We start from the raw sequence: 12,583 nt of genomic DNA, 5'->3' as shown, positions 1-12,583 counted from the left end.
AAGACAAAATAAATTAAAAAAAAGAAAGAATGAAAGAAAGAAAGCTGTAGCCTGCCACCCCTACCCCCATTTCCTGTTTCTCAGAGGAACTCTCTGAACTGATTCTGAATAATATGCTGATGCTGCTACTTCTGGATTTTTCTGCTTGGGGCATTTTTATGGACTTCCCAGTGTGAAGATGAGGATATTATTCTTTCAGTCAGCCTCCCCTCCTCCCACTCTCCCACAGTGCTCATCTTCCTGCCCCACTTCTTTTTTTTTTTTTTTGTCTTTTTTGTCTTTTTTGTCCACCCCAGAGCACATGAAGTTTCCAGGTCAGGGATTAGATCCTAACCATAGTTGACCTAAGCCACAGCTGCGGCAACGTGGGATCCTTAACACACTGTGAGGGGTGGGGATTAAACCTGCATCCCACCGCTCCCAAGACTCCAACAATCCTGTTGTGCCACAGTGGGAACACCCTGCCCCATTTCTGGACGGTTCCGCTAAAGCCCTTTGGAGTCTGTACCGCCGCTGAGCGCTGTGTGACAGTGCGCTGGTCTTACCTTCCCCTTTGGTCTTCCTTAAAGTCAGTCTCACCCCCCTCACCCCACCCTGGTGTTGTAACTGCTACCCCCATGTGACGGATGGGGAACATGGGTCCCACTGCACCGCACGATGAGGTCCTGCCCCTGCTTCTCTTGGATCTCTGCCAAGTGAGGCATCCACCTGCCTTCCCGAAAGCACTGCTAGACTCTTCGGGCAACATGTGGCTTTGGTCTCCAGGGCCTCCTTTTTACTCTAAGGGGAGAGAAGACCTCCTTACACCTTCAAGTCACAATCCCTTGAGCTTACCTGGAAGGAGCCAAGGGCCAGTTCAAAGAACAGCTGGATCTCCAGGGCATCCTCCGGGGAGAAGGCGAAGATGATGTAGTGGATGCCGAAGAGGGGGATCAGCAGGAGGGTGGACTTGGCCAGACGCCTGGGGACACAGAGACAGGCTGCAGTCTCGGGGCCCCTGTACGTCCCACAGGCACACCCCCTGATTGCTGGAGGCTTGGCAGTAGTGTCACCACTGCTATTTTTTTTCTTTTTGGCCACCCCCACAGCATGTGGAAATTCCCAGACCAGGGATCCAACCTGCAGCACAGCAGCGACCTGAGCCACTGTAATGCAACACCAGATCCTTAATCCTTACCCCAGTGAACCACACGGGAACTCCCCCACTGCTTTTTTGTTTGTTTTTACTTTTATTTCAGAACATTTCCAACTCCCTGTACCCATTACCCAGATTCAATACTTATCAGTCTATGGCCAGTCCTAAAACTTTCTGACCCTGTCAGTAAAAATATGTGAACCCATGCCCAATAAGTAACTTTATTTATTTATAACTTACGTGCATGTATTACTACCACTCTGTGTCTAACACATTATTAGCAAAGCCAGAATTCCTATTTGTTTAATAATAAATAAATATCTAATTCTTCCCAGGTTAGGGTTGCCAAATTTAGCAAACAAAAATACAGGATGCCCAGTTCAATTTGAATTTCAGATAAACAATGGATAATTCTTTGGTGTGAGTACTAAAAAAACCTATTTGCTATTTATCCCAAATTGAAATGAAACTGAGCATCGTGTATTTTTTCTGGCAACTTTCTCATGGATCCCCAGCTCCACCCTACTTCGGAGCCCACTGCTCTAGAGATAGCCTGGGAAATCTGTCACCAAGAAATTCAGGCCTCAGGGAGTTCCCATCATGGACAGTGGAAACAAATCTGACTAAGAACCATGAGGTTGTGGGTTCAATGCCTGGCCTCGCTCAGTAGGTTAAGGATCCAGCGTTGCCATGAGCTGTGGTGTAGGTCGCAGACGTGGCTCGGATCTGGTGTTGCTGTGGCATAGGCCGGCGGTTACAGCTCCGATTAGACCCCTAGCCTGGGAACGTCCATACAGTCTCTGCCAGATTCTCAAGACTCAGAACATCACAGAGAAAGCCTCTGATTTGTCTTTAACATTTGTTATGGGCTGAACTGTGTCCCCTCCCCAAAACTTGTAAGCTGAAGCTCTAACCCCCAGTACCTCAGAATGTGTATGTTATTTGCAGAAAGAAACCATAAAGAGGTGATTAAGGTTTTTTGCTTTTTGCTTTTTTTTGGGGGGGGGGCCTGCATCTGGAGCATATGGATGTTCCCAGGCTAGGGGTTGAATCCAGCTGCAGCTGCCAGCCTACACCACAGCTCACAGCAACGCCAGATCCTTAACCCACATCCTCATGGATACTAGTCAGGTTCATAACCTGCTGAGCCACAACAGGAGCTCTTAAGAGGTGATTACGCCTAAATGAGGCCCTTAGGGTGGGACCTCAGTCCAATCAACTGGTCTCCTTATAAGAAGAGACACCAGGGTTGCACATGCACAGAGAAAAGGCTGTGTGAGCACCTAGCCAGAAGCAGGCTGTCTACAAGCCAAGGACAGAGGCTTCAGGAGAAAGCAAACCCACCAACACCTTCCCCTTAGACTTCTAGCCTCCAGAACTGTAAGTAAATAAATTTCTCTTATTGAAGCCAGCCAATCTGTGGTATTTTGTTGTGGCAGCCTGAGCAGACTAATACAGCATCTTTCTTGAACAGCTTAAAGAAAATCTGGTGAAAACTAAGGTCTGGTGAAAGCTGGAAAATGCACATACAGTCAACCCTTGTATCCCTGGGGACTGGTGCCAGGACCCTCCACAGATAACAAAACCTTTGCATGCTCAAGTCAATTCTATAAAATGGGGTAGAATTTGCATATAACCTATACACTTTTCTCCATATATTTTAAATCACCTAGGTTACTTATAATACCTCATACAATGTTGCCTTTGGATTTCTTTTTTCTTTTTTTTTTTTTTTTTTCCCCAGGGCTGTACTTTCAGCATATGGAAGTTCCCAGGTTAGGGCTGCTGGCCCACAGCTCATGGCCACACCGGCTCCTTAACCCAAGGATTAAAGCAAGGCCAGGGATGGAACCTGCATCCTCATGGAAACTAGTCAGGTTCATTTCTGCTGAGCCACAACAGGATGCCGCTGGATTTTTTTTTCAAATATTTTCAGTCTGCCATCCAGGGTTGGTCGAATCCTTGGATGCAAAACCCACAGCTAAGGAGGGCCGCTGTACAAAAAAAAAAATCTGAATTTGGGTCCCTGAGACCTACTTCTGACTCCCTAGCCTTGTCCCGAGATCCCCCTTCAGGGATCCTGCTTAGATTTCTTTTCTCTCTAACCCCAGGGCAGGTGTCACATGAACCCATTCCTCCTCCCCCTGATTCCACTGTAAACTCCCCAGGAAAAGGTTTTTCCTTTTCCTCCGTCTCCAACAGTGCCTAGCAGGAGCTGAGTAAACAGAAGATGCTCAGTAAATGCCTGCTGACTGAGCATGCCTGAGTCTTTGCCCTCTACTTACTTATAATGGTTCGCTTCATTTCCTCTTGCTTCTTGAGTTCTAAGTTTTCTCATCAGGATTCTTAGAATGTTTATAAAAAGGATGAAATTAATCTGTAAAACACAAGGCAGTGGGGCTAAAGGTGACTGATGTGCCTTCCCGCACTTCTCCTGGCCTGGCCCTGGCCCTGAGGGCAGAGAGGGCACTGCCGAACTCAGTAGGATGGCACAGCACTGGTTATGGGTTTAGTAAATGCAAATGAGATTTGCATTTTTTTTCTTTTTTCTTTTTTAGGCATATGGACATTCCCAGGCTAGGAGTCGAATTGGAGCTGCAGCTGCCGGCCTACACCACTGCCGGAACAATGCCAGACCTGAGCCGAATCTGTGCCCTATGCCCACAGCTTGTAGCAACACCAGATAATACCTAACCCACTGAGTGAAACCAGGGATGGAACCCACATCCTCATGGATACTAGTCGGGTTCTTAATCCACTGAGCCATGATGGGAACTGCCAAGATTTGCATTTTTAACAAGCTCCCAGGTGAAGATGCTGACTTAGGAAGAACCACTGCTTGCCTTCTTCTTCTTTTTTTTTTTTTTTTTTTTTTTTTTTGGCTGCAACCACAGCATGCAGAAGTTCCCGTGCCAGGGACTGAACTCTCATCACATTAGTGGCCTGAGCCACAGCAGTAACAACACCTGGTCCTTAACCTGCTGAGCCCCCAGGGAACTCTTTCTAGGAAGCCTTCTTGATTACCTCCTTTTCCTGACTCACTGTAGTAGGGATGATGCACTTGAAATATCTGAAAGGAGCCAAATGCGAGCATCTCTCTGTGTATCCACTAATTGCCAATTCAGTTCTTTCTTTTTCTCTTGTTTTCCTTTTTTGTCCACTCCAAGGCATATGGAGTTCCCAGGCCAGGGGTCAGATTCAAGCCACAGATGCAACCTAAGCTGCAGCAACGCCAGATCCTTAACCCACTGTGCCTGTCCCAACGCTCCCAAGTTAACACTGTTTCTCATTGCACCACAGTGGGAACTCCCTAACTTTCTTTTCTTTTTCTTTTTTTTTAATGGCTACACCTGTGGCAAATGTAAATTCCTGGACCAGAGATCAAATCTGAGCCGAAGCTTCAACCTGAACCATGTCTGTGGCAACACTGGATCCTTAACCCACCGTGCCACAGTGGGAACTCCTCAATTCTAACTTTCTAAAGGACAGGAACAACAGTCTTTCGGTGTCCTTTTGGTGTCCTCTCCCCCAGCCCCAGTGCCGGCAGCATTATGAAGTTGCCCAAATGGTGACCCCTTTCTTCCCCCCTCACTCACTAGCTCCAGAACCATGTTTTAGAAGCAGGGGTCAGTGGAACTGACCATTTGGGCACCTTCATTGTTCATATGAGTAGCCTGGGGCCTGGGGCCAATTGCCAAAAGACACAGGATTAGTGGCCTGTCTAGACCCCAAGCCCAGGGCCCCCACTTCAGGAACACTTCTCAGCTCACTGTTTGTGTGTCTTGCTTGGCTATGGGTGATGTAAACTAACAACTCTTTCATTTTATTTTACTTTTTGCCTTTGCGTTGTATTTAATTTTTCAAATTTTTATTTTTTAAACAATACAGTTTTATTGATTTTGATATTGAGTTTTACTCTTTTTTTTTTTTTTTTTTTTTTTGGCTGTAGCATGCTGCAGCTTGATGTGAGATCTCAGTTCCCAGACCAGGCACTGAACCTAGGCTGTAGCAGTGAAAATGCCAAATCCTTGGAGTTGCCGTCGTGGCACAGTGGTTAACGGATCCGACTAGGAACCATGAGGTTGTGGGTTCAATCCCTGGCCTCGCTTGGTGGGTTAAGGATCTGATGTTGCCGTGAGCTTGCAGGTCACGGCTTGGATCCCGAGTTGCTGTGGCTCCGGCACAGGCCGGTGGCTACAGCTCCGACTAGACCCCTAGCCTGGGAACCTCAATATGCCGCGGGAGTGGCCTTAGAAAAGGCAAAAAGACAAAAAAAAAAAAAAAAAAAAAAGAAAAAGAAAGAAAGAAAATGCCAAATCCTAACCACTAGGCCACCAGGGAACTCCCAAGTTGTATTAAATGTAAGAGGGAGCACTTGAACACAAAAGGGAAAATCTTTATTATCTCAAAAACGAGTGGTAAAGAGTGGAATTCTAGGCCCCATGATAGGCTGTTTGCAAGACATTTGCATCAGGAGTGTCCATCCAACATTCCTCAGGCACTAAAGAGACCAGAGTCTTAGAAATCAACCTGGACCCTAGGGTTCTTCCCAGGCTGGGCTGTCAAAATCCCGGAATTACAGCAAGGACACCACTCAACTAAGTGAGGAAACATCCTTCTGTAGGAATATCAGGCAGCGACAGCACATCAGTTGGTCAAATAATTTCACATGACATGGGAAAGCTCACATCTATTGCTAAGCAGAAAAAAAAAAAAAAAACTAGCACACAAAACTACATTACTCATTTTGAAAAAGAAAAGTATATGTGCTCAAAGAAAAGGACAGGAAGGAAAAGCACATGATCACAGTGTGCATCTAGGTGCTGATGGGTGATTTTATCCCCCTCCCCTTTTTTGTCTTTTTAGGGCCACACCTGCGGCATATGGAGGTTCCCAGGCTAGGGGTCCAATCGGAGCTACAGCTGCCGGCCTACATCACAGCCGGCAACACCACATCTGAGCATCATCTGTGGCCTATGCCCAGCTCAGGGCAACACCAGATCGCTGACCCAATAAGAGAGGCTAGAGATCGAACCTGCATCCTCATGGATACTAGTCGGGGTCGTTTCCACTGTGCCACAATGGGAACTCCCTTATTCCCTTTTTAAAAACACATTTTGGGAGTTTCCATGTAGCCTAACAGTTAAACATTTGGTGTTGTCACTGCTATTGCACAGGTTCAATCCTTGGCCCAAGAACTCCCACATGCCGCAGGTAGAGTCAAATAAATAAATACATTTTTTTACCTGAATTCTATTATTATTATTTTAGAAATGCCAATATGTTTTGATTTTACAGAAAAACAAGTATATTCTTAGTATAACATAGTTTATGATAGATAGAATCAATATTTTCTCATCATAGTATCAACTAATAAAAAATATTATAACATTACTTAAATGTGACAAGCTGATAAAAAACAACTTTTGGTCAATAACAGCAGGTTTCATATATTGTTCTCAGCATATTAAGATTGTAGTAGGAAAAAGCAGCTTAATATCCTTCATCATTGCTTAAGTTTCAATTTAGTCAGATTATAAAACACTATGATGAAGTTAGCATAATCAAAATTATAATCAAGTTATTTATTTATTACCATAAAATGACTTTGGGTAATAATGTCTTAGGGTAGCAAAAATAAAGTTTAGTGTAAAATACTAGCTACTTGGGAGTTCCCTGGTGGCAGAGTGGTTAGGATTTGGTGCTTTCACCACTGCAGCCTGGGTTCAATCCCTGGTCTGGGAACTGAGATCCCACATCAAGCTGCTGTACACCATGGCCAAAAAAATCCCCCCAAAGACACTAAAACTAAAACAGTACTAGCTGTGTCCCATGCTTTAAGTAAACTTTGCATTGCTATCCCAGCAGGTACTACATTTCTCAGAAGCCCCTCCCTTCCATGCTTCCAGACTCATGAATGGCCCTCACATTTTGCTATGACGAACCAGAAAAGGGAGAAGTCATTATGCTTTCCTGAGCTACTAAGTGGCCTAATGCTACTTGGATTTCTCTACAATTTCCAAACCTTCTATTGCAAGCTGAGACAGTAGGTAGGATCATGTAACTTTTTTTTTTTTTCCTTTTTTTTGCTATGTTGTACAGCAGCTTCATGTGGGATTTCAATTCCCAGACCAGGGATTGAACCCAGACCAAAGCAGTCAAACTACTGAATCCTAACCACTAGACCACCAGTGAACTCCCAAAATTATATTATTTTAAAAAAAAAGGGAGTTCCTGTTGTGGTGCAGCAGAAATGAATCCACCTAGTATCCATGAGGATGCAGGTTTGATCCCTGGCCTTGCTCGAAGGATCTGGCATTGCTGAGCTGTGGTATAGGCCACAGATGCAGCTCAGATCCCGAGTTGCTATGGTGTAGGCCATCAGCTATAGCTCTGATTCTATCCCTAGCCTGGGAACCTCCATATGCAATGGGTGCAGCCCTAAAAAAAGAAAAAAAAAAGTTCCCATTGTGGTGCAATGGAGTTGGTGTCGTCTTGGCAGCGCTGGGACATAGGTTTGATCCCTGGCCTGACACGGTGAGTTAAGGATCCGCTGCAGCTGTGGCTTAGATCCCAACTGCGGCTTGGAATGATCCCTGGCCTAGGAACTCCATATGCTGAGGGCAGCCAAAAAAGAAAAAAAAAAAAAGTGGTTATACGCTGGCCCCCTCCTCTCAACAGGCCCCAGGAAGTGACCCTGTCTGCCTATGGAGGAAGGGGGTACTGTCCTGTCCCGCCCTCTCTCTGCTCCAGGAGGTACCCTTTCTGTCACCTGGTTCTGCAGCCTTGGCCTCCCTCTGAGCCTGCACACATCCCTCCAGCTGAGAGGCTGACTCCATGAGACGCCCCCAGGTGCCCCCATGTGTCTTCCTGCCTCTGCCCCCTTATTCTCATCCACATCCACAGGCTCAGCTACCAGGCTCCAGACCCCGACTGCAGAGCAGAATCACCCTGGAACTTAAAACCAATGCGAGCACCCAGGCCCCTCCTCAGGACAAGGAGAGCCCCAATCTCTGGTTACCAGTATTTTTATTTATTTATTTATTTATTTGGCCATACCTGCAGCATGTGGAAATTCTGGGGCCAGGGCTCGAACCTAGGCCACAGCTGTAACCAGAGCCACAGCAGTGAGAGCACTGGATCCTTAACCTGACGAACCACAAGGGAACTCTAGGCTATCCGTATTTTTTTTTTTTTTTTCCATTTTTGGCCACACCCCGGGCATATGGAAGTTTCTGGGCCAGGGACTGAATTCCAGCTGCATCTGTGGCCTCTGCCACAGCTGCAGCAGTACCCAATCCTTAACCCACTGCACCATAGCGGGAATTCCAGGCTATCAGTATTTTTAAAAAGTTCCTAGGTTGAGTACAGGCAGGGTAGAGACGCCCTGAGCTCCCCTGTCCATGAGTCCCTATATCGCTCCCCTGGGGGTCACCCCTCCACACTTCCCCATCACAGCACCACTAAGGCCCAAGACCACAGAGTCCCTTCGCTTTCCCCAGGTGCAGCCCTCTCCTGTGATCCCAGCTCAGTGAGTCTTCCCAGCTTAACAAGAGAATGACTACAAAAATGATCATGGGGAGTTCCCGTTGTGGTGCAGCGAAAACAAATCTGACTAGTATCCATGAAGACACAGGTTCCATCCCTGGCCTCACTCAGTGGGTTAAGGATCTGGCATGGCCGTGAGCGGTGGTGTAGGTTGCAGACACGGCTCAGATCCAGTGTTGCTGCGGTGTAGGCTGGCAGCTGTAGCTAGGATTCATCCCCTCAACTGGGAACCTCCATATGCCACATATGCGGCCCTAAGAAAAAAGAAAAAAAAAGTGTAAAAGGAAAGAAATCACGAGCCAAAGATCTGAACCAGTGAAGGTTCAGGCCAGAGCCAGCCAGTTACGGTAAGAACCCTGCTCGCAGCATGGCAGGGCAGCTGCTGCTCTTGGAAGGCATGTGTGAACTCCTGCCCCCTGCCTGCCTTACTCAGCTCCCAGGCAGCATTCTTGGTGGAAGGAACTTCCAGACCCTCTTACTGCTGACCAGCCTCTGGAAGCTCAGGTTTACCCTCCACACACCTGGAGGGAGCGATGTTACCCTGTCCCACCCCTATGCTCAGCAAGCCTGTGGCTGTTTCTGTCTCTCCCACCGAAGCCCAGCTCAGGGGAGGACGGCCACTTACCAGGATGGAGAGGATCACAGGCCCTCGAATGAGCCACCAGATGGATGCATTGGCATTGATGTCCCAGCACCTAGGGAAGGACAGGCAGGCATCAGTAGGCGTGGGGAGCCGGGCTGGCCACAAGAGACTCGTTTTCTAAGCTGCCCTTTGTGTGAAGGACCCACGTTATGGTCTGAACCTCTGAGGCTGTTAAGGCTGACCCTCCTCTGCTGCCCAGGAGCTCTGGTGGGGCCCAGGGAGCATCTGAGGAGCAGAAGCACCAACAGAATCCATCAGGGAGCATGATGACAAACTCCACTGCTAAGAGAGGCCAGGCAGGCGACATCAGGCAGTGAAGTGTCTGGGTGACAGCCATGTGACCTGGGGACCCAGGGACATCAGGCCAGGGGGGGAGGGTGTTTGGCAAACTGGAGAGTACGTGCTTGGTTTAAGGCGGCCACAACTCTGTCCAGCTGATTTTTGTGACAAGGGCACATGGGAAATGTTGATAGAACTTTCCATTTACTGTAGGGAAGCTGAAAATCCAGATTTTTTTTTTTTTTAAGTGAATTCATCCAATTAAAGGAACTATTTTGGACTGAAGTTGGAATGCAAGACATTTGTAAACGCCGATGCCCTGGTCCACTCACTAGCCCGGTTGTGTCATTGTGGCAAAGAGACACAGCCGCCTGCTCGGTCCCTCAGCCCCACATCCTCCCCTCGGCCTTCTTGCAGGCTGTCCTTCCACGAGCCACTCCCAGGAACCCCCCTGGGTCTACTCTGTCCCAGAGCCCAAAGCTTTAGAGGACAAGAATAAGTCTCCCTGTGCCCATAGGGGTTATAAGGATGCAGCTTCTGCTCACCAGCTCCTGGGCGTCAAACACCCCATGTCGGGAGGAGCAGGGCAGGGAGGGGCCAGGAGGAGGAAAAACTGGATTGGCCCTTAAAGCTTCCTCATGGATCGGTACCAGCCTGGAGTTTCACAGTTCCTGGCTGGCACCTGACCTAACCACAGAGCTGGCAGGGCCGGTGGGAGGGCCTGGGAGGATGCAGCCACAGTGGAGGCAGCTGAGCCCACCTGCAGACTCACACCAGGGAGAGTTGGGCACTCAGCAGCCCACATTCCCAAAAACCCGACCGTGGCCCCATGTCCGAGAAACAGGACTCGCCCAGCCAACACCAAAGAAGTCAGAAGAACTGGACAGTATAAAATAGACTCTTTTGGAGTTCCCGCTGTGGTGCAACGGGATTGGCAGCATCCTGGGAGCATTGGGGAGCAGGTTCAATCCCCAGCCAGCACAGTGGGTTAAGGATCCCACTTAGATGGCAACTGAAGCTCAGATCTGATCCCTGGCCCAGGAACTCCATATAACTCAGGGTGGCCAAAAAGAAAAAAAGAAAAAGACTCTCGTTCCTTCTCTGTGCAAAAGCTTACCCAACATCTTCCAGGAAGTGCCTGGTGATAGCCCACGAAGCGACAAAAATGGCTGGGGAACCTGAAGATTAAAAATAAGGGGGTTGAGGGGAAGGAGAGAGAGGACTCACTTTTCAATATCCTTAAGAGAAAAAGGACCACCAGTGATTCCAGTCCATGGAGCGAACAGGTGCCAAAGTTTGGTTTCCATGGAAACCCCCTTGCCATCCTGGGTAAATGTGTAGCCTCATGCTCCAAGGGTGCCAAGGATTCCCTGGGAACTGGGACAGGATCAGAGTGATCCTGAAGGCTGCTTGAGGGCTGGGGTCTACTGGGAGTTTGGGGCCAGACTCCGGAGGACTTCTGTGGGGAAGAAGGCAAGAGTCAAGACCTCCTGGGCAGGCCCAGTGAGCCTGTGGAGGCCATGTGGGAAAGGGTGCCCCTTTCCCAAACTGGAATATTGTGGGACACAAGGCCATAGGAAAACTGTTTTGTTCAAATACTGGCTTATTAAGAGCTTGGTCATTCAACTGGTAATGTAAGCTATCGAAATCATATAAATGAAAATACATTTTGGGAGTTCCCTGGTGGATCAGTGGGTTAAGGATCCAGCATTGTCACTGCTGTGGTTCAGGTTGCTGCTGTGGCTCGGGTTCAGTCCCTGGCCTGGGAACCTCCATGCCAGAGGCACAGCCAAAAAAAAAAAAAAAAAAAATGGGGGGACTAGAGAATGGAAAGTACCCAGGAATTTTAAAGATAAAAACACAAGAACATTTCCTGACTTCTGGTTAAACATGGCAAATTGAACCTATAGATTTATCTCTGTTTCTCACTGAAATCCCTCCAAAATGATAATAAAGAAATTAAAAATTCGGAGTTCCCCTGCAGCAGGTTGAAGATCTAGCATTGTCTCTGCAGCAGCTCAGGTCACTACTGAGGCATGGGTTTGATCTCTGGCCCTTTGCAGTAGGTTAAGGATCCGGCATTACTCCAGCTGCGGCTCAAATTGAGTCCCTGGCCCAGGAACTTCCATATGCTGTGGGCACAGCAAAAACAATTAAAAATAAAATTAAAAAAATAAAAAGAGACCGGATCCAGGGGGCAGAGCCTCCTTGTCTGCCTGCTTGCATCTCTCACAAGCGTCCTATCTTAATAAATCTACTTCTTGCCTATCAAAAAGTAAAAATAAATTAAAATGCTATAAGCCCATAAGCATAACGAATGGGAAAGAAGGGTACAGTGGATAAGAGATGTCAACACACTTGGGAACCCAGAAGCTGGCCAAGGAGCAGTGACTGATGTCCCAGAGCAGAGAGGTCTGAAACACAAACTCCTTCCCTACTGCTGGGTGGATGCCCATGCCCTGGGCTGGGGGTCCCTGGGACCCCAGCAGATAGGAGAGGGGGTGGGACTGGAACAGTAGAAAGGTTTGAAGTCTGAAGAGGAGGCAGATATCACTCCAGGGGGCCAGTAGGACCCTCCCACCGCCAAACAGTTAGTTGTTCTTCACTGACAGAAGTTCATTCTCTGGAGAAACTGAGCCAAGGGGAATCAGGTCTCTGGCCCAGCAGAGGGTGGGAGGGGTTCTCAGCTGAGCACAGGGATAAAGTGAGAGTATATGCTGGTGCTGCCTGTGAAGCAGTCTCTCTCACCACAAGTGGCTATGGAGCTCTTGATACGTGGCTGTTCTTACATGGGTTGTGCTAAAAGTGCAAGACAGCAGATTCTGAATATATAGCATGAATAAAAGAATGTAAAATATATTATTAACAATTTCTTTTCTTTTTTGGCCACCCCACGGCATATGGAGTTCTCAGGCCAGGGATCAGATCTGAGCTGCAGTTGTGACCTATGCAGCAGCAATGCTGGATCCTTAACCCAC

General features: G+C 47.8%; 1 protein-coding gene across 2 annotated transcripts in view; it reads right to left on the bottom strand.

The window, feature by feature from the left end:
* The window catches only part of SCTR (secretin receptor), a 74,439-nt gene that overhangs the window by 4,209 nt on the left and 57,647 nt on the right, over positions 1-12,583 (bottom strand). For both annotated transcript variants that reach the window (XM_021074618.1, NM_001204902.1), the window contains 4 exon segments: positions 10,723-10,783; positions 9,309-9,378; positions 3,421-3,512; positions 835-961 (listed from right to left, as the gene is read on the bottom strand). In XM_021074618.1, coding sequence (XP_020930277.1) covers positions 835-961; positions 3,421-3,512; positions 9,309-9,378; positions 10,723-10,783 — 350 coding nt within the window.

Source organism: Sus scrofa, chromosome 15 (genome assembly GCF_000003025.6).
Source record: "Sus scrofa isolate TJ Tabasco breed Duroc chromosome 15, Sscrofa11.1, whole genome shotgun sequence".
Taxonomy (NCBI): domain Eukaryota; kingdom Metazoa; phylum Chordata; class Mammalia; order Artiodactyla; family Suidae; genus Sus; species Sus scrofa.
The sequence above is the reverse complement of the archived record's forward strand: the minus strand, read 5'-3'. Positions and strand labels throughout refer to the sequence as shown.